This window comes from Abramis brama (assembly GCF_963993115.1).
Source record: "Abramis brama genome assembly, chromosome: 17".
NCBI classification, from domain to species: Eukaryota; Metazoa; Chordata; class Actinopteri; order Cypriniformes; family Leuciscidae; genus Abramis; species Abramis brama.
Genome location: NC_139979.1, coordinates 34,969,244 through 34,991,899, shown reverse-complemented (window position 1 = coordinate 34,991,899; position 22,656 = coordinate 34,969,244). Strand labels below are relative to the sequence as shown.

General features: G+C 39.0%; 2 protein-coding genes across 5 annotated transcripts; both read left to right on the top strand.

Annotated features, from left to right (window-relative positions):
• Positions 1–4,473: 4,473 nt before the first annotated feature.
• On the top strand, positions 4,474–9,075 carry popdc3 (popeye domain cAMP effector 3). The gene is made up of 3 exons (XM_084089232.1): positions 4,474–5,185; positions 7,807–7,915; positions 7,989–9,075. The coding sequence occupies exons 1-3, from the start codon at positions 4,686–4,688 to the stop codon at positions 8,235–8,237; spliced, it is 858 nt and encodes a 285-aa protein (XP_083945358.1). The 5' UTR covers positions 4,474–4,685; the 3' UTR covers positions 8,238–9,075.
• popdc1 (popeye domain cAMP effector 1) lies at positions 9,053–22,639 on the top strand. Of its 4 annotated transcripts, none has more exons than XM_084089230.1 (9): positions 9,053–9,192; positions 9,891–10,107; positions 11,933–12,057; positions 12,635–12,822; positions 12,912–13,020; positions 14,221–14,388; positions 15,860–16,001; positions 18,723–18,751; positions 21,118–22,639. In XM_084089230.1, the coding sequence occupies exons 2-8, from the start codon at positions 9,900–9,902 to the stop codon at positions 18,743–18,745; spliced, it is 963 nt and encodes a 320-aa protein (XP_083945356.1). In that variant the 5' UTR covers positions 9,053–9,192; positions 9,891–9,899; the 3' UTR covers positions 18,746–18,751; positions 21,118–22,639. The 4 variants fall into 4 exon arrangements, with proteins under 4 accessions (XP_083945356.1, XP_083945354.1, XP_083945357.1 ...); XM_084089231.1 differs by lacking the exon at positions 9,053–9,192 and adding an exon at positions 9,195–9,378; XM_084089228.1 differs by lacking the exon at positions 18,723–18,751.
• Positions 22,640–22,656: the final 17 nt, after the last annotated feature.

Genomic DNA, 22,656 nt, shown 5'->3' with positions numbered 1-22,656 from the left:
ACGGAGCGAAAAGCGAGCCGAGCTGAGTCGAGGCGAGTCGAGCTGGTACTGGTAATGGAAAAGCGCCATAAATGACAGTGACAGTGAGTATGGACCAACTCTATGAAGAGTTTTATGCTAGCAAGGAAGAAATAAAGAAATCCACACAGGATCCCACAAAATCCACCAGTGAGAAATGGGTTGCAGTTTTCCAAAAATGTAGGGAAAGCAAACTTGATCAACATGTTCAGGATTGTCTCATTTGTCCTCAGTGTGCCAGGCTCAAATGCCTTTGTAGAGAGGATTTTCTCTCTGATGACCATTAAATGGTCAGACTCAGAAACAGATGCAGCACAGAGCTTATCAAAAATGAACTTCAGATATCTGTGACCTGTCATGTAAGGCTGCACAAAAGGACAAAAGACTGCTTGAATCGGTCAAGAGCAGCCAAAAATATCCATGGAAAAAGTAGACTTGGTGAGCAGAGTCACGCCTCTCTTTTCTTCTTTTGCATTTAAATGTTTTATTTTGTCAAGTTTTGTTTTCCAACTTATATATAGTTTGAGTGAATAAGAATGTGAAGCATGTATTGCCCACCACTGTTTGTGTGCACAGAGGTTGCACATTCTGAGTCTGCTATTTGATTCCTCTGCAAAACTACAGCATACAGAAGCTATGTTATTTTTAGTTTGTCACATGCAAGATTAACATGAAGGGGATAACCTACAGTGCAGGAGTCACACGTGTTTTGTCTTAGTCAAATAGTAAAGGTAATAGGTAATAGTTCAATTAAAAGGACTGTGTTAAAGCTGCTGTAAATTAACAAACTATTATTAAACCTACTGTACGTTGCCAAGGCATGAGAGTTATGTATTAATATTTTATTAAGTTAGCTATCATTATGACATGGCTTAAAACCATACACTGTATATTCACACAAAACCACACCACCTTTTGTCCCTTGTTTCATAGTGACAAAGTTGGCAACCCTAGTTGCGACCATTCTCAGAATAAGCTTAGTTATCAACACCTGCAATAGAGAGAGAGATAAATCGGCCCATTAAAGGATTCATTTGACCTTAAATTGACCTATCGGTTAGCCCCGCCTCCCCTAGTACTGTTGCTGTCAGGGGCGGAGTGGGACCAAAAAATCTACCGGGAAATTTCGTAGACCACCGGTGGTCAAAAATAAATAAATAAAAATAATTATATATATATATATATATATATACTAATAATAATTGGGCAAAACTTGGCCACTAAATATTTAATATTCAATTATTTTAATGATCTTATCTTATTATATGATATTATTAATAATAAGGTTATTTCAACATAATATCTCGTTATTTCGACATAATATGTGTGCGTGCAACAAGCAAATTGTGCATTTGTAAATCCGGTGACGCGTGCATTGATTTTTATTAATAAACTAGTGTTTTCTGTGTCAGTGTCGGCTGCAAAGATGAAGATGACGATCGCCATCTCCATAGTGAACGCGTCTATAGAGAGAAATGTACATAATGGATTACATAATACATAATAAAAACCATTATAAGAACGCTTAATGTGGCTTAATGCAGATTAGAATGTCCACTTATTATGTCGAAATAACGAGATATTATGTCGAAATAACATATATTATGTTGAAATAACGACTTAATATCTCGAAATAACAAGATAAGTTTTCTTTTCTTTTTTTTCTTCAAAATGCGGTTCAGGGCTTCAGAATACAGCCTGAATATAATTGCTTCCAGAAATTATTTTTGGGGTGCTTTGGGGTCTTTCTTGGGGGTGCTGAAGCACCTGCTAGCCCCTCCCTAGCGCTGCCCATGTTCAGCGCCACCTTTCAGTTTTCTTTTTTGCCTTTCCATCATTTAACTCACTCACACGAACGTTAGATTTCCAAAACGTGACGAGGAAAAATAGGTGTTCGGCGGCTTTTTACATCAAAGGCCGGTCCGACAGGCTATGCCATTTGGGGAGGGGCCGCTCACTGATCCCCCTATGTTTTTGAAAATCCTAGACATGGTTGGACCTGCTGAACGGGTTGAGCACTTTTATATACTGTGTTGAGCAGAGAGGCTGCACAGTTTGACCAGCGGGAAGCGGCCGCACATCAGGCCGTCAGATGGTGTTGCTAATATAACTCGCAATGTATAACTATTATCAGACCGGCCCTCGCGGCCTCAAAACACTAAACTGGGGGTGACAGTTAAAGGGTTAATTTAGTGATAACAATGAATTAATAAAGCGGTCATTTGCCAGGTTAGGTGTTCATATATCTCTGAAAATATGCGATTTAAAAAGCCCATTTCGAGTCTTGACTCAATTTCGACCAAATACATAACGTTAGCAAACTGTTACTGCGGTTATGGGATAGCTTACATTAACGTTACAGCACCTGTTATCGTTGACGTTAGCTCACTTTAACGTTAATAAAAACCTTTTCTACTTTACCTCTCTGGATCTTTGGGGAATCTCTGAAATGCTAGTTGATTGGTTGTACACTGGTAGTTGTTGCAGTTGATGGCAGAACACTGTTTTCTTTGTTTCCAATTATTTCCAGACATAATGTTAATGCTGTATACGGTAGTTGTGCTAACGGTAAAGCCGTTGGTTCAGTCCAAAAGGGCGACAGCAGCGCCATCTAGCGATTGTTGTCAAAACTGCAACGGAGTTTCGCCTCTTGGTACTTCTTTGCCGTCAGTGTGAAAATCTCGTCCCAAGATGTTTTTGATACATTTTGGACAAAGAAGGATCACCTCTCGTCGAGGAGCATCAAGTGGGACATAAATATGCCATGGAGGGACATATAAAAGATTTTTAAATAAATATGGTGGGTAACAAGATTCATTTGGAAGTGAGGGTTTACAGATCAAGTGGGAGAAGCTCATGTTACACTCGTCACGATCTCAGATGAACAACATCCAGGATCAACACTGTTCATGTACCGCAGGGTTAGATTAAATTAATTTACATTTAACCAGTTTATTTGAATAGACACTGACATGTAGACCTTCGTTAATGTGTTTTTGCCCTACACTGTACATGACGTGAGAACAGTTAGCTATTTAGGTTTGTACGTTAGCATGGACTCACTAACTTAAATTGTAACTTAATGAGAGTATGACAACCAGAAAATGAATGTTTTCGTCTTCATTGGGATTGGGGTTGAATCCTTAGGGAACCAGGTTACTGCGCTCACATCAGTGATATTATAAATAAACCGAGCTTCAGTCGTAATGCGCAGATAATTTGAAACGCGCTGGTGAACGCGCACACAGTACGGTGATTCAATACGTGAATACCCTCTCAGGATCCTGGAATCAGTGTTACAAGAACCCAACGCACATCGTTTTACCATTTTTGTAGCATAAACACCATCAAACCGACAAGAGCTTCAGATCTTCCAATGTTTCTCTATGGCACTGAAACCTAAAGATGTCCGAGTTCCTGTGCAACTGATACTCGACTGCCATTGGCTGATCTGCGTTCGAGGGGATTAATTGCTTGCAATTAATTGTATGCACTGCAAGTGTAGTATTGTAATGAATATTGTATAGTAGGCCCATTGAATGTCTGTATATTCAACTCTTGCACACTGTGGAAATACAGTGACCAACTGCAAAAGACAAAAAGGTTACAGTAAAAAACTCTAAATGAAAAGCATGTTATAGTCACTCAGAGGAGTTGTGCAACCACAGAATCACCGTCAGTGAGAGAGAGATTCAGCATCATGTCTTCATGTTGGATCTGGCCGGAGGAGTTTCTCCACATCACAGACAATATCATGTTTGCAGGCAAAGGGAAAAATCATAAAGCAGATCCAGCCTTGACAACATTCTCCACATCTGCTCTTCCTCGTCCTCATCCTCATCCTGCTTGTTCACCTCCTCTTATACACATACTCTTCCTCCTCTTATACACATACTCTTCCTCCTCTCCCTCTTATATTGTCACCATCCATTATTGGTTTCAACATTCAGTGCAACATTTTGAGTCAATTTTGGGACTCTGAACTGACTTGTATTGTGTACAGTTGGTTTGGTCACATCATTAGAAATAAGTGTGAACAATTTTGAGTTGTTGTGTGTAAATGATGACAACTGTGTTGTAGTTGTGTTTAACTTTCGCCTGCCTGTGTTTAGCGTTTTGAAACATAAGTGCATCACAGTGCAAAATGTGTTTTAGTGAGTGAGAATGTGTTTAGAGTTTTGCAAAAAGAGTCCATGAGATTTGCAAACAGTGTTTTAACGACCTGAACTTGTTTAATGTTTTACATAAAGAGTGATTTATTCGACAAATTGGTTTAGACTATTGAGAATTTGGTTCAGAGAATGTGGTTTAGTGTTTTAGCAATTCAGAAAAACTGTAAATCATGCCATCATACTAAAATTAGATCTAATATTCCAAAAGTATTCACAACTTAGCCTAGATCTCAAGCAGGGATTTCAGGAGAAACACATCCCAGACAAAGTCACATACACACTCGAACTAATGACAACTGAGAACTTGAAGTCCATTACGTTTCCAAATCTGTGCGCAGTAAAACTGTCTGGAGGCTCGGGTTTCTGTGTGTGTGTGTGTGTGTGTGTTCACAGCAGATCACATCTCAGAAAGAGAGAGAGAGAGAGAGAGAGAGAGAGAGAGAGAGAGAGAGAGGGAGGAATATACAGCGCGCGTGTTGATTCTTCTTTCCCATCATGGATCCTTTGACTAATTTCCCTGAGAATAACGCAACCAAGTCTCTGGAATATCCAGTGTGCGCAGAATGGAAGGAAAATCCCGAAGGATCAATATTTCATCTCGCTCATATACTGCTGGTTTTAGGGTTCATGGGAGGCAGTGGCTTTTATGGATTACTCTACATGTTCTGCTTCTTGTCGCTGGGGTTTTTGTGCTACTCGATCTGGTCATGGTCCGACCCGTGCACGAGCGACTCGTTCTCGTGGGCCTTCGCGCTCTTCGCCCTCAGTCTTGCGCAGCTCGTGCACGTGTCCTACCGACTGAGAAAAGTCACTTTCGAGAAGGAGTTCCAGGATCTCTACGATTACATGTTCAAAAAGCTGGGGGTGTCCTTAACTCACTATGGGAAGATCGTTGAGTGTTGTGACGGCGATATCCACACTATAGATAAAGAGCAATGCTTCGCCGTCGAGGGCAAAACCCCGATCGACAAACTCTCAGTTCTGCTCTCAGGCAGGTGAGTATTAAAGGAGTAGTTCACTTTAAAATGACTTTCTTCTTTCACACGAATACAATCGGAGTTAAATTAATAAACACCCTGACGCTTCCAAGCTTTATAATGGCAGTGGATTGCAACCATTGCAACCATCAGATTGAAGCTCAAAAAAGTGCATCTGTCCATCATAAAAGTGCATCTATCCTTCATAAAAGTGCATCTATCCTTCATAAAAGTGCATCTCTCCATCATAAAAGTGCATCTGTCCATCATAAAAGTGCATCTATCCTTCATAAAGTGCATCTCTCCATCATAAAAGTGCATCATATCCATCATAAAAGTGCATCTCTCCATCATAAAAGTGCATCATATCCATCATAAAAGTGCATCTGTCCATCATAAAAGTTCATCATATCCATCATAAAAGTGCATCATATCCATCATAAAATGTCGCAATGTCTATCTGCACGCTGTTGTTGTTTCGTTCAAACATTATGGACCATGGCAAGCAGACTTAGGATAAAAAAGGAGAACTAAAACGAGAATCAATATCAGCGCGGTGTTTTCGAGATGCCGAAAGCTCCCATAGACAGTATATAAACGAGAGCTCCACGTCCGAGACTTCGACCGCTTCTACATGTACTTTATTAAACAGGTGAGCACATTTACATAAAACTAATCAATGTTATATAGTTCAACAATGATAAAATGTCAGAATATGATCTGTATGTTATTCTAATGTTGATCTAGTTTACTGCTAGTCTCATACAGACAAACTAACACATACATTTCTACACATTCAAATGCAGTTTAGTGTGCTAGTGTAATGTTAGACCAAGTGAAACAGCGCTGCGTTACCTCACAAGTTTAATTTGTCTAATAAACTGACCTGTGAGTAGTAGCCTAATTCTGCGTGTAGTTCGGTAGAATGAAATGTCCATATTCCTTTTATATCCGCGGGACTCGCGTCGCGTGTGGAGCTGATAGCTGTCTCTTAGCAATCCCGAACTGCTTCATATCACAGTCATGATAAAAGCATCGATGTATTCAGTCATCCATAAACATTATTAGATCGGTCGGCTTGACGTTGACAACAAGATCCATAATTCTTAGCAAATGTTGCGTCATCAAACTATGCCTTTGTTATTGTAAATAGGTTAGCGACCCCTAGTGGCGAAAAATGCCATACTGTACGTTTAAGTGGAATCCGTATGTTCGTTTGGTCAGAAGCTAGTTATTTTACTTTATAAAGTTTTAAATATGCATAAGTTTCTTACACAAACGCATGGACTTCAAAACAGAACCAGCATTTCACTGCCATTATAAAGCTGGGAAAAACCAGGGCATTTTTAATATAACTCAGATTGTATTCGTCTGAAAGAAGGATGTGAAATACAGGATGAGTTAAGGGTGAGTAAACCCTAATTTTAATTTTAAAGTGAACTACTCCTTTAAGATGCTTCTGACTGTATGTAGGGGTGTTTGATATTGACAAAAAATGATATCTTCATATTTTCTGGGATTTCATCGATAACAATAATTAGACTATATGTGTTTATTGTATTGGTACTTTGGCAGGTTTAGGACTGCTGTGAACAGTTTTTGATATTCTTCATATTGTGTGCGGTGGTCAGGTCGGAGCAGTGACAGAATGATCTTTTCCAACAAGTTTAAATCGTAACTTTTATAGGATTTTTTAAAAAAACTTTTTAAAGCCATTTCTTTTAACTTATTTAAAAGTATGCATCATATTTTGTGTCAAATTCTTACATTTAATCAATTAAGACACAATAGGACTGTTACCAGTCAACCCAGACAGCAACATAGTGTCGGCCCAGATGAGGCCCGGATCTGGGCCGACACTATGTTGCTGTTTAGGAAATTAAATCAGTATCAACAAAATTTATCTTAGCAACGCGCAGAAGCATTTCCACAGACTGTTTAATGTCGCTCAGAGGAACATGCATGCATTTCACCTGCAGTTACACATGCATAAATAATGTTTTGATGTTTTAAAGCTGCTCTAAGCGATGTTGGGTGGTCACTTCTTTTCCCTTTTCTCTGTTATTTGTTCATTGGAACGTCGTCTCTTTGGTCGTGTGTCGGCCATATCAAAATTCTCAAGAATATACAATTTTAACGTTAGTCATGTTAGGACATCTCTCCTCTAGCTAACTCCCCTCTTCATGCTTCTCTCTCCTCCACTATTATTGAACTATTTTCGTTGGTGAAATAGAGCAAAAACAGGCGATATTGTGTCTAGAATGTAAGTCACTTAATATTAACTTCTTGTTTATTGAACTGTTGGATAAAATTAATATCACATTAATCATGCTGATACTATTTGGAGAAAAACCGGCACTCTTTTTGTGATGTTGATTAACTATATAAAATACAGAGCTATTTTTGCACCCTTATCTTGAATATTGGGTGCATTTAAATGCATTTTAATAGACTAAATCGCGCAGTGAAAGCGTGCACTCTAAATGCACAGAACTATACTAGACTACATCATGTATGCGTGCGCACTCTAGGTGTGTTTCTGTAAAGTATACATACTCGCTAATGTCACATCGCTCATCGTTAAAACAACTATCAGCATATAGTAGACGTTGTATATCGCATATCTCTCTCTACAATAGGATGCGGGTGACGGTGAACGGGGAGTTTTTGCACTTCATCCATCCATTTCAGTTCCTGGACTCCCCAGAGTGGGATTCCCTCAGGCCCTCAGAAGAAGGATTTTTCCAGGTGAATGATTATTAAATAGCTCATATTATGCGTTCCCACTGTGTGGTTTGTAACGGGCTGTTGTGTTGTTCAGGTGACGTTGCGCGCGGACACGCGCTCCAGGTTCGTGGCGTGGCGAAGGAAGAAGCTCTACCTGCTGTTCGCGCGCCACCGCTACATCGCCAAGATCTTCGCGCTGCTCGTGCGCAACGACATCGCGGAGAAACTCTTCTCTCTGAACGACAGGGCTTTCGACGAGCGCGGGTTCCGCTATGATCTGCGGTTACCGAGCTTCTGTCACGCGCCAGAGCCGGGAGGAGAAAACACCAGCGAATCCTGTTGAGGGCTGGAAGAGAGTGAAGCGTAACCGGCGGAGAGAGACTCATGAGAAGAGTTTTGTTTTTTAATCTTGAATGTACTTGGGATGTTTTCCCAAAAAAATCTTGTCCTTGTTGTTTACTGTTTAGATTGTTTCTCAGAAATCATTTACTGCAACTTTAAAGCTACAAAAGTGATTCAGTCAAGAGCAGTGAGTGATTTTCTCTTTGTCTTTTGTACTTTAATTATGATTAATAACACAGACAGCAGCAAGTTAATTAGGCTGCTGTCACTTTAAGACCTGACACATATTACACAGACCTGACAGCATCTGATTATCTCTATTTTAAGGCATGAAGAATTGTTTTTCCAGGAAAAAACTTTAAATGTCATTCTGTTGATCAAAGATGAGTTTTGTGGGATGCACTTGGGATGTTTTCCCCAAAAAATATTGTCCTTGTTTTATTTAATTGTATGATCAGAAATCAAAGTTTGAACCATCACGAGAATCAACTGTTCTGGAGGAGAAATGGTTGTGCATTGTGTGTCTGTGTTTGTGGAAACGCTGTGTTTGGATGGATGAGAGATTCACTTTCAGCATTTAGCTGAATATTATAAGCTCTCATATTAATTTCCTCTGTATTATCATCATCTAACGTCCGTCATATGAAACAGAACACTGTTATTGACCTGAGATTGTTCTGTTTCTGGGGGAGTGTGTGGGGGTTAGTACGTAGTATGTATGTGTGTGTAAGTTAGATTAGATAAACCTATTAAATAGTCTATTGAGGAAAAACAGGCGCCCTCTAGCGGTGGAGTCGCGTGCACGCGCAGAGGAGTGGCCGCTTGGTTTGTGCCCATTTTAAGTCAATGCCTGTCATTGCGCTCCTCACACACACACACACATACACAGTCTGTTATCTTCTGCTGGACATTCCTCCAGACTGCGCACATTATTACAGCTTCAACCGACAACACCGGTGAGTAGACAATACTGTAATTAATATCTTTAATAACGTATTTTAAAGTGCCATCGATATATATTTTTAACTGGAGCTGTGTGAGATCACACGGAGTACAGCAGATACACGTGTGTGTCCGCAGAAAGTTGACTGGAGGTCACTGACTGACCTCAAATCTCCAGGATAGTTCTGTGCGCGTTCACGGTTTGTGACTTTTCAGTGTTTTCACGCCACTAACTATTGCAGAGCGCAGACATTTATAACATGTGTGTGTTATTCACGCAAGATACATGTTGGCGAAGTTTAATCAATTTAGATCAAACAACGAGAACAATTTAACATGAAACGCACACTCTTGTATAATATTCATTACTTCAATCTGCTCATTGTTTCTGCCTTAAATTATTACATTGTTTAAATTAATACATTTTTATCTAACTGTGATTTTGTACATTTCTGAAATACATAACTTTGTAGTTTTTCAGTTTCCTCTGATAACAGATCACTGTAAATTGTAAAGTGGACTCATGCATTTTCTGTAAAGCTGCTTTGACGTGGTGTGTATTGTGAAAAGCGTGATACAAATAAATGTGAATTGAGTTGAATAAAAGTAGCACCTTAGATGCAACAAAACCTCTTCTGTAAGGAACCATTCTGCGTGTTTTGTGCTGTATGCATGTGTGAGATGTAACAGTTTTCCTGCATCTCCTCTTCAGCTCGAGAGAATGTCCGTGTCTCTGCCCTACACTTCATCTCCACTGCTCTCCAGCGTGCCCGTGCTCCCCGGTGACGCGAACGCCACGTCATGCCAGGACTGGGACCAGTCTCATCACCTGCTGTTCCACCTGGCCCACCTGAGCCTCGGAGTGGGTCTGCTGATCCCCACCACCCTCACACTGCACATGATCCTGCTCAGACTGCTGCTGATCACGGGTACAGCGCACGTTCATGCACACACACTACACCACTGCAGTTTCAACTGTGCACTCCTGTGCATCTATCCATCATAAAAGTGCATCTATCCTTCATAAAAGTGCATCTATCCTTCATAAAAGTGCATCTATCCATCATAAAAGTTCATCTAAGTGCATCTGTCCATCATAAAAGTGCATCTGTCCATCATAAAAGAGCATCTATCCATCATAAAAGTGCATCTATCCATCATAAAAGTGCATCTATCCATCATAAAAGTGCATCTGTCCATCATAAAAGTGCATCTGTCCATCATAAAAGAGCATCTATCCATCATAAAAGTGCATCTATCATCATAAAAGTGCATCTGTCCATCATAAAAGTGCATCTATCCATGATAAAAGTGCATCTATCCTTCATAAAAGTGCATCTATCAATCATAAAAGAGCATCTATCCATCATAAAAGTGCATCTATCCATCATAAAAGTGCATCTGTCCATCATAAAAGTGCATCTATCTATCATACAAGTGCATCTATCATCATAAAAGTGCATCTATCCATCATAAAAGTGCATCTATCCATCATAAAAGTGCATCTGTCCATCATAAAAGTGCATCTATCTATCATACAAGTGCATCTATCATCATAAAAGTGCATCTATCCATCATAAAAGTGCATCTGTCCATCATAAAAGTGCATCTATCTATCATACAAGTGCATCTATCATCATAAAAGTGCATCTGTCCATCATAAAAGTGCATCTATCTATCATACAAGTGCATCTATCCATCATAAAAGTGCATCTGTCCATCATAAAAGTGCATCTATCTATCATACAAGTGCATCTATCATCATAAAAGTGCATCTATCCATCATAAAAGTGCATCTATCTATCATAAAAGTGCATCTGTCCATCATAAAAGTGCATCTATCTATCATACAAGTGCATCTATCATCATAAAAGTGCATCTATCCATCATAAAAGTGCATCTGTCCATCATAAAAGTGCATCTGTCCATCATAAAAGTGCATCTATCATCATAAAAGTGCATCTGTCCATCATAAAAGTGCATCTATCCATCATAAAAGTGCATCTATCCATGATAAAAGTGCATCTATCCTTCATAAAAGTGCATCTATCAATCATAAAAGTGCATCTATCCTTCATAAAAGTGCATCTATCAATCATAAAAGTGCATCTGTCCATCATAAAAGTGCATCTGTCCATCATAAAAGTGCATCTATCATCATAAAAGTGCATCTGTCCATCATAAAAGTGCATCTATCCATCATAAAAGTGCATCTGTCCATCATAAAAGTGCATCTATCCATGATAAAAGTTCATTTATCCATTATAAAAGCGCTCCACAGGCTCTGGGGGTTTTCTGAAGCGAAGCAATGGGTTTTTGTAACAAAAATATCAACACGTTACAAAGTAAAATTCTAACTTCCGGCTAAACGAACATACACAGTCTACTGAAACAATTAAAAGAAATAAAGAAATTAAATTTTGTAATGGCCCGTGCACACCAAGGACGATAATGATTAAGGTAACACTTAAGATATAGTTGGAAGAATATGGAAGAATAGCAGAGTTCACACCACAGCTTTTCTCAGGTTCCTCAGAGCACATGTGGCGAGGTTGAGATGTTCTCTGATCAAGTGATCTGTGACCTCAGGCTGTTCTCTGATCATGTGATCTGTGACCTCAGGCTGTTCTCTGATCAAGTGATCTGTGACCTCAGGCTGTTCTCTGATCATGTGATCTGTGACCTCAGGCTGTTCTCTGATCATGTGATCTGTGACCTCAGGCTGTTCTCTGATCATGTGATCTGTGACCTCAGGCTGTTCTCTGCTCATCGCCTGGGCCGCGCTGTACAGATGCACACTGGATGTGATGGTGTGGAACGTGGTTTTCCTGCTGGTCAACTTCATGCACTTCTTCTTTCTGCTTTATAAACGCAGGCCGGTGAGTTCAGGCTGGATATCACTGACACACTCCAGCCTCTTTATCCTATCACATTATATTTATTCATAAATGAGGTGTTACTCGAAAGCTTAAACCCTCAGTATTCATCCTGTAAACACTGTTTTGAAATCGGACATTGGGAGTGCATGCGTTCACTGTTAGAATTACTCCACAATTCAAGATATACAGGGATTTTCCCCAATGAGAAATTAATTCATTAATTCTGCTAAACTCCATATAGATGTTTGTAGATGTAGATGATGCAAACTCTGAATCAACATGCACCAATACTACATTTTTCTAAATGTCATAATCATTTGTTAAACAAGTATTCATTAAGCTCATTGTTACTACATTAAATTATTACTTTGTTTAAATGAATTCCTTTTTCACTAACTGTGATTTGTATGCGTACATTTCTGAAATACATAACTTAGACAGTTTCCTCTGATATCAGATCACTGTAAATTGTAATATGGACTCATCATTTTCTGTAAAGCTGCTTTGAAACGATGTGTATTGTGAAAAGCGCGATACATAAATGTGAGTTGAGTTTGTCTGTGCTGTTTAACTCCAGATTAAGATCGACAGGGAGCTGAAGTCGGTGTACAAGCGCATGTTCGAGCCTCTACACGTACGAGAAGCTCTGTTCCAGAGACTCACGGGCCAGTTCTGCACCATCCAGACCCTGAAGAAGAGCCAGATCTACGCGGCGGAAGACAAGACGTCTGTGGACGAGCGCCTCAGCATTCTCCTCAAGGGAAAGTACGTGCTGTACTTCCCCACGAGTGGAGATCTCCTATAATACTGTGTGTTGCATGACTTATGACCACGTTTATGCCCTCGACACACAGGATGAAGGTTTCGTACCGCGGTCATTTCTTGCATAACATTTACACCAACGCCTTCATCGACTCTCCTGAGTTCAGGTCCACGCAGTTGAACAGGGGTGAGAGGTTTCAGGTAAGAGTGATATTTAAACATAATATTCATTGAATATGTGCTTATTATTACCACAGCATTTGGCATAGTTACAGTAAAACCAAAAATTATTGATAATTTGTTATATTTTTTTACTAGTGTGTGCAGGACACTATAGTTCATTTATGTAAGTGAGGAGAGCAAATTTAAGTAAACTGTGTGAACTGAAGTAAACTGAAGTGTGTTTTCTTTAATTGCTAATGCTCTTTTTACACACAGACTGAACACAATGAAGCATTGCTTGGTGATTGGTTGAGCTAAACTGGTATTATCTAATTGTGTAGTTAAATTTAACAGCTGACAGATATTCAACATAATTAATGTGTGAGACAGTCTAACAGAAGGACGGACAAAACCAGTCAAATATCAACTGAGTTCATAACTCTGATGTGTAATATTCTGATACCATTTTCTAAACTATAGTGAATAAACTGTAATAATGTGAGAAATGTTGAAGGTGTCTGAATAAATGTTGGTTTGACTATATATCATATTGCATAATATATATTGTAAAATAAGTGTCGGCCCACATCTGGTGGAATCCACATGTTCCAGATGTGGGCCGACTCTATATATATATATGTGACAATATCACACTCCTGACATTTCTGGTCATTTTAAGGAAGAGTAAACTAATACCAGTGTTCGTACAGATGATGTAAAATACAATTCCAGGACTTTCAAGGACTTTTCAAGAACTACTTTTTTGGTTTTGCAGGACTACAATCAGAGATGTCACTTATTAAATAATATCTTTATTATCTTTCAAATTCTGAAAAAAAGGTAAATGGGTAAATAAAAATAAACTAATAAAACAAAATGGTACAAATAAAGTGCAACAGATGCATTTTTTCCGCATGGATATATGATTGACCTGAAGAATGAAAGCTGAATCATATACTTGGATATTTATGAGCAATATCACACTCATAGCCTTTGTGAAATGGCTCTATATCTATATGAGACGGGCTCCAGTGTTAATTTAGCGTGAAAAGATTGTTTTATTGATAAAATTAAACACTAATTTCACATATTGTCTTTAAATAATTCAAGCACTTTTTTCACTGTTTTCAAGGGTTTTCCAGGACTTCAATTTCAAAAAGTCAAATTTAAGCACTTTAAGCACCTTGTACGACCCCTGTAATACACACTCTCTATAATGATCTGTCATGTGACATCCAGGTGACGATCAGTGCTGAGGAAAACTGCAAGATCCTGTGCTGGTCGAGGGAGCGTCTGACGTACTTCCTGGAGTCCGAGTCGTTCCTGAACGAGGTTTTCCGGTACCTCATCGGCAAAGACATCACCAACAAGCTCTACTCGCTCAATGACCCAACCCTGAGCGACAAGGTCAGGATTCAGCAACTCGCCACTGGTCAAACGTTTGGAATAATACAGATGGTTTAAAAAATTGTTTTTAAAAAAAGGTCTCTTCTTCTGATTTATTTGATAAATGTTAAAGTATACATGTAAAAAAGTAAAACAGCTGTTTTCTATGTCATATCAGCTGCATACAATTATAATGAGAACATTATATATAATTGTGTGTTTGGGTCATGGCTTTAAATGGTGAGACTTTTGTTTTTGTAATCAGGTGCTCAAAAACACATACAAATCTGAATTTAGATTTATTGGCCAATACATTGGTTATCGGCCTTTAAATATAAAGAATTAGCGGTGATTATCGGTATCGGACAAAATGTTCATATCGGTCCCTAGCATCCCTAGGTCCCTCATTTTCAAAGAACTGGTTTTCAGAGAACATTCAGAAATAGCGTTTTCATAAAATGTTTTCAATGCATACTTGTTACCCAGACAGCATCATAGTGTCGGCCCAGATCCGGCACGCATGCAATCCACATGTACCAGATCTGGGCCGGATCTGGGCCGACACTATAGCCGCGTTTCCCTCGAAATTACCCGGAACAGTTTGTCCCAGGAACTGTTTTCCCCCAGACCTGTCGCTGTCTGCGTTTCCACCGCGGTCTAAAGTACCGGGAAGATTAGGCAAATTAGTCTGGTGACGTAGGACTGCTACTTTACAGTTCCCACTGGATTTATCCTCAGAATTTAAGCTTAATAAAGCCTGAAAATCGTCGTCGGTCCATCGGTCGTATTTTTTAAACTCCATTGTTAATTCGAATAGCAAACAACTGGTACTGCACACGCCGCAACAGATTAAAAAAAATGGTGGTTGAAATAAAAAACTGTGTGCAGTCAACCAATCAAAATGCGGCATGAGCTCAACCAATCAGCATGTTCAGCGCCCAAGTCCCGCCCCTGAACGTTCCTGAACTTTGAAAAAGTACTAGCTCTCAGTCATTTGACTGCACAAGCAGGGAATTTCTGAGGGGGAAATGTTTACCCGGAACTTAATTTAGACCCTGTGGTGTACACACACCGAGAACCAGCCCAAAGTCACTGGTTCCTGGGAAAGTTCCTGCGGTGGAAACACGGCTTATGTTGCTGTCTGGGTTGGTGTGTGTGTCGGCTGGGTTGGTGTGTGTGTCGGCTGGGTTGGTGTGTGTGTCAGCTGGGTTGGTGTGTGTGTCAGCTGGGTTGGTGTGTGTGTCAGCTGGGTTGGTGTGTGTGTCAGCTGGGTTGGTGTGTGTGTCAGCTGTGTTGGTGTGTGTGTCAGCTGGGTTGGTGTGTGTGTCAGCTGGGTTGGTGTGTGTGTCAGCTGGGTTGGTGTGTGTGTCAGCTGGGTTGGTGTGTGTGTCAGCTGTGTTGGTGTGTGTGTCAGCTGTGTTGGTGTGTGTGTCAGCTGGGTTGGTGTGTGTGTCAGCTGGGTTTAACTGAAGTGATGCTGACTGTACCGTAGGCTGTGAAGAAGATGGACCGCCAGCCGAGCCTGTGCTCTCAGCTCTCCATGATGCAGATGAGGAACAGTATGGCGAGCACCAGCGACACCGACGACGTGCTCAACCAGATCCTGCGAGGCGGGTCCACCGGATCCTCACTGCGTAAGTCTCTCGCGCTACAGGATCATCACTAACCGATGCATTTCAGGCACTAACCACGAGGGTTGGGAATCAAAAATTGATGAGGCCGGGAATCGGATACTTGTTATAAAATTAAAATTTTGATTCCTTGGTGAGCATTTCAATATGACTTTAAACAATTCAAGCGTGAGACGACTGTTTTCTGTCTTCATGTGTATCAGTGTATTGGATCTGTGCAGCTCTTAAAGTGACAGCACTAATATTCCTGCTGCCGTCTCTATAGTAACACTAATCAAACAACACAAGACAAAATTCACTCGTTCTTCACTGAATAACTTTTGTAACTATATTTGTAATGTATATTATACTTATAAACTGCAGTGTTATTTTACATTTGATTCCAGTTTCTACCTGAAAATCTTAAAACACTATTTATTTCAATCGTATCTTTGTTCAGTTGTATCTATTTGTTGTGATTGCTCATTTTTTACTTACTTTAATTACTGAGTGTTTACCGTATTTTCTGGACTATAAGTCGCTCCGGAGTATAAGTCGCATCAGTTGTCATGAAGAGGAAAAAAACATATATAAGTCGCACTGGACTATAAGTTGCATTTATTTATACATTTCACAAAATCCAAGACCAAGAACAGACATTTAATCTGGAACGGCAAGTTATTCCACTACACAACAGCACACAGAACAACAGGCTGAGTGGGTGTCTGTATGTTAACGTAACACATTAACAGTTGTTCAGCTACACAATAGCATAAAGAACACGCCTGCGAGGCTGAATAGACTAAATTAACATAACAAGCAAGTTACCGGTAACAAGTTCCCCAAGCTCCCGATCTCACTCCACATCACTGAATCCACTGAATTCTCCCATCCTCGGGGTCGCTTCTGAACAAGGATGGGATTTTCTGAGGGCATTTTGTTTGTTTTCAGTCTTTCTTAGTTCAGTCTCTCAACAGTTTTTCAGTTTTCAGTTGTTTTCAGTAAAACTGTTCAGGGCTAGGCTACAGGAGAGCAGTATGAATTCATTTTGATATATAAGTCGCACTGGACTATAAGTCGCAGAACCAGCCAAACTATGAAAAAAAGTGTGACTTATAGTCCGGAAAATATGGTACTTGTCTTAATGCTAATAATGCTTGACATTTATATTAGTTTGGCTAGTTGTTCTTCTATGGTATTTTTAAACCACAGGCAAACGCTCCTTGTGTACGTGTTCTCTAGCCTGTAGATTTGTGTTCATGATAATCAGCTACAATTAAATGTTTTGCAATAAGACTAAATGTGAATGATATCGAAGTTGTTGTTTTCCTTCCTTATTGGAATCGGAATCATTAAAATTGAAGCGATACCCAACCCTACTAACCACTGTGTGCCGACATTAGACCCCTCATGCCCACAAACCCTGATATAAACACACGTCTCTGTCCTAAACTCTCTAACGTTCGCTCTTCATCTCCTCTGACTGCATCTGGTCCAGTGTGAGCTCAGAGAGACTGCACTGGTGGAACGGGCTACTTGCACTGAGCTTTTGATATAATACATCTCAGTTATTTACGGTTATGTATATTTTCAATGCACTTGTAGTCATCGAGTTCAATAAACGCAAACTAAAAGGAGTGTCTGCAAGACGATTTAAGAAATGTTGACATTTTCAGAGACAAGAAAAGAGATATTTTGATGAAATACTCAACGAAACATGAGGCTTTAATCCCACCAAGCCAATCGTCTAAACTAGTGTGAGACCTGATGAATCTGATCAGTATGCACATTTATTTATTTGTATTAGATATTTTAATCACTATTGTCATTTTTTCATTCCTCAAAAAATTTCATTAATATTCAAAGTAGTTGACTGTCATTCTCCTCTACGCTGTGTGTGTGTTACTGTTAAATATTAACATCATTATGTTTATTTAAGGCATGTACCACGCATTAATTCATTCAACTATTTTAAAAGACTGGAATAAAAGCACCAGCGCACACAAGCAATCCTTCTTTATTAGTCAAATTCATTTAAAAATGTAAACAGGTATGAAATATGATCAGTAAGAGAAAAACACTGTTAATGAGCAGACGAGCACTGAACTGATGCAGGATAGTGGCGAAATATAGTTATTTATTATTCAGACTGCACGATTGTAAAGAAAATATATATTTCAGGCACATTTCAGCAGGCTCCAGATAATTCATGTTAAGGCAGAGAACATGATTATTTATTTTATTCAATTGGCCGCCATAAAACATTCAATTCACATTCAGCTTTTCACAAACACATCATTTCAAAGCGGCTTTACAGAAAATGCATGAGTCCACTTTACAATTTACAGTGATCTGTTATCAGAGGAAACTGTCTAAGTTATGCATTTCAGAAATATACATATTAAAATCACAGTTAGCTAAAAATGTATTAATTTAAACAATGTGATAATTTACAGAAACAATGAGCTTACTGAAGTAATGAATACTTGTTTGTTAACAAATGATTATGACATTTAGAAGAATGTAGCATTGGTGCGTGTTGATTCAGATATTAAACATAGTAATAATCTGCGTTCTCATGCATGTATGCGCTGAACGCTGTTGCCGGAAACTCCCGAGATGTAATGAGTATAACGCAGAAGTAGTTGTGCAAGTAGTCCACTGCACTGGTGTGATGAGTGTGTGAGTGTGTGAGTGTGTGCTGAGGGCGAATCCCTGACGTTTCTCCTCCTGTTCCTCCTCTAGCTGCGACCTCAGATCGGGCCTGACGGGCTGTAAGATGGTTTCTCTTTTATCTCACTGTCTTTCTCTTCCTCAACCCCAACAAAAAATGACCCAGTTGTCATTTTGAAACATAACCAGAAAGTAGATTAACTCCCTCTAGTGCTCAGAACACTTCTGATAACCAGAGCTGTGATGAAGTTAACCTTTAACACTCGGCAAACTGCATTTGACTTTCCCAATAACATCATGCCACAGTTTCACCTAATGAGCACTGCACACACACTCACTTCACCAGTGGCCAGTGAGTGTGTTATATGTACTGTAAATAGGTAGTTTCATGTCTTTTCTATCACTCTCTTTTTTCAATTCACATCAGTCCTTCATGTCCATATCTTCATGTATGAGTATGATGAGGGATAATGTCCAGTCGGCTGCTCCTGTTCACTGTCAGGTTTCCACCAGCTGACTGTACGTGTTCGTCAACATGTGTAGAGTTGAGGTTTGCACACCCCCTTTGTTTTCTACGTTTATAAAGCCCTTTCAGATTTAATTTAGCTTTAATTTAATTTAGATTTACACCCAAATATTTCAAGCAAACACAAAGTTTCCTGACGAACACGAAAGCTTTGAAATATAATATAGTATATTCTTCCTCCATTTTCCCAACACCATGTCCCATTACGGTTTGATACAATGCAATAGGTATTTAATAGATATGATAATGTTCATATATTTTGTCATGGCAGACTAGATATACACGATATACATATTATCCACCAACAAAGCAAAGGACAAACAAGCATGAACACAATACAAAACACACAGATCACGTACACACAGATCACGCACTGCTAAAACACACAGAACACACAGCCTGATCCAGTCCAAAACTAGTTTTGTTGGGAATACATATAAATGCACAAATCTACTAATTGTAAACAAATACATGATTAGATCGCAATTGATTGCAGATTGGATTCATTACAATTGACGAAAATTAGAGCATGTAAAGATGCCTTATGTGAACCTGAGCTGATATGTGTGGCATGATGGGATATGATGGCAGAATACCAGAAAAAGTAAATCTTCACAAATATTGATTCAGAGGCCATGAATATAAAACTGCACTGAGCTTTGTGCACAGGCTCTTGCTCACGTTTTACCATTAAATAGACACTGGGTTCATGGTTTCTCCAGTTCAGCATTGGCTAGTGACAAACAATCCAACTGATTTCTTGAATATATGACATAAAAATGCCTTGTTTTGCTGAACTTTCAGGGACTTTTCAAGCACTACTTGTTTTAAAAGGACTTCAATAAGAGATCTCACTTATCAAACAATCTCTTTCTTTATTATCTTTTAAATTCTAAAAAATAAGTAAATGGATAAATAAAAATAAACTAATAAAACAAAATGGTACAAATAAAGCACAGCACATTTCCCCATGAATATTTGATTGACTTGAAGAATAAAAGCTGTATCTTATATTTGGATATTTATATGAGCAATATCACACCCATAGCCTTGCGAAATGCCTCTATATCTATATCAGACGGGCTCCAGCGTTAATCTTGTGTGAAAAGATTGTTTTATCAATAAAATTTTAAATACATTTCCCAATATATTGTCTTTCAATAATTCCAGCACTTTTCAAGTACTTACTCATAACAATGTCTGTTTTCAAGGGTTTTCCAGGACTTCAGTTGCCAAAAGTCCAGCACTTTAAGCACTTTGTACGACCCCTGCCAAAAGCATCGTTAGCCAACTACGGTTGCAAGCTCTGTCGTTACTAACGTACTGTAGTTTAATGAATCCTGAAGACACAGTTCCAACGAACATTCGCAAAAAGCATCTCAAAGTCTAAGAGTATGAAAGGGGTGTGTAAACTAATGCACTCTAAAAGCATGCGTTTCAGACATTATTAATCAATGTCACTATAAAAACACGGCCACGGTCACACTAGACTTCAGGCACGCAGAATTTCTTCAGACACTCCAACCATAAATTCAACATATTACAAATAATAATTTAAATAAAAAAATGCTATCTTCTCCACTTGCCTGCAATGTAATGCTATGAGTTAGCAGGTCAGCGTTCTCCGATCTCCCGCGTTCACATGCGTATGAATGGAAGTCAGCAGAACAAGACGTGTAGTGTGATATATAACATGCACAGTGTATTTAACAGAGTGGTAACTTTATTGTTTGAGTGATTTTTATTCACATTACTGTGATGATATTGTTGCGCTGTGGAAACTGTTAATACCCTTAAGAGAATGATACAACGTTTTGCCTCCATATGACTTTATAATAAAACATTACACTTGAATCTTAATATGTAACCAGATACTGTTATTATGAAATAACGTTAAACATTGACAACTAGTGTTGTGTTTCTCTCTTTCTCTCTCTCCAGAGAAAAATCCTCTGCCAAAAACATCCACGACTATGAAGCCAATAGAAGAAGGACTGGAAGACGATGTTTTCGAGTCTGAATCCCCCAACACTCGCCCGAGAGAAGACGTGTGAAGCGCTTCATCACCTCACGCTCTCAGACTTTCGCGCTTCACACTGAACGTTCGATAGAAATGAATGGAAAATGCATTGAAAAGGAAAATAACGCTCAGATTACACTCTTCTGGATAGAGATCCTGATCAAATGTTCTAATATTACAGAATTTACATTGGATACTGACACATTTAATATAATATAGACCTGAGCATTTTAAATGAAACTGCTGTCAGATATATTTTGACAACATTTTGGTGAACAGAAATATCTTTACAATTTTTAAAGAGCCCATATTCTGCCCTTTAACAAAGTCTTGATGTCTCAGACTCTACTAGAACAGGTTTTCCTGCTTGAATGTTGATTATTCTCCTCATATTCTCCATTGTTGCGGCTCCTCTCTTCCCAGTCTGTCAGTAACGCTCTGTTTAGTTCCTGTCTCTATGAAGCCCCTCCTTCTGAAAAGCACACTGTGCTCTGATTGGTCGGCTGGAGCAGCGTGTTGTGATTGGTCGAGCGCTTTGAGTGTGTTCGGGAAATGTCCCGCCCCTTACCATAACCACCAGTTTAACACACTACTAACTAACTCAACCAGGCCCCACCCCTTTATTCTGCGTATGAATTATTATAATGAGGAATATTGTGACGTGTTCCCGGAAGAAACTCAAGACTACAGTGGAGGCGTTTCAGGAGTTCAGAAACACTGACACTGATATAGAGAAGAGCTGGAGCTTTATCATGATCACACATCAACATCACACACTAAACACAGATGAACATGAATATACAGCAGAATAGTGCTTATTAAATTATTCGGAACAGGATTTAGGAATCTTTTTTTTTAATGATGTTTTTATTTGCTGAGACAATGAGTTAACTGCAATAATGCTAATTGTGTGATTAAATGTGGGAGAGCAGAAACACAAGCTTTTCCTCGTAATAAATGTATCAAGTTTTCTTACGAGAGCTTATTCAGTGAAATAATGAATTAGATGCAGCTTTACAGGGGTGGTGAAGAAATCATTCAAAGCTTTCATAGCTGCACTAATGTACATGTAGAACTCAGCAGTGTTGACTCCTTCCATCTGTAAGATTTCCATTTCTCTGATAGTTTTCATGCACATACACCATGTCATGTTTTCTTGTGTGACGCGTTAACAGTCAATATTGTGTTAAATTGAACTGACACTTTAGCAAATACGTGAATTTTCTCACAGCAGTTTAAATTAGTGCATTTGAGTTTATTGTATAATGAAGTAAATCAAGAATAGGCCACATAGAGTTAAGCAATGATGAAGTGTCACATAGGGTTTATTGAATGTCTGGTTAGAAGCTAAATGTTTTTTCTCTGTGATAATTGTGTAATGTGTGTTGTTAAAGTCATACAGATTCTTGAAAACACTTTTTTAAATTAAAGTTTGACACTATGGACATGTTTCGTTATTT

Coding starts and splice junctions, on each gene's coding strand:
- popdc3 (XM_084089232.1), top strand. CDS start 4,686: ATGGATCCTTTGACTAATTTCCCTGAGAATAACGCAACCAAGTCTCTG. Junction 5,186..7,806: donor TCAGTTCTGCTCTCAGGCAG/GTGAGTATTAAA, acceptor TCTCTACAATAG/GATGCGGGTGACGGTGAACG. Junction 7,916..7,988: donor CAGAAGAAGGATTTTTCCAG/GTGAATGATTAT, acceptor TGTGTTGTTCAG/GTGACGTTGCGCGCGGACAC.
- popdc1 (XM_084089228.1), top strand. CDS start 9,900: ATGTCCGTGTCTCTGCCCTACACTTCATCTCCACTGCTCTCCAGCGTG. Junction 12,058..12,634: donor TGCTTTATAAACGCAGGCCG/GTGAGTTCAGGC, acceptor GTTTAACTCCAG/ATTAAGATCGACAGGGAGCT. Junction 14,389..15,859: donor ACCCAACCCTGAGCGACAAG/GTCAGGATTCAG, acceptor ACTGTACCGTAG/GCTGTGAAGAAGATGGACCG.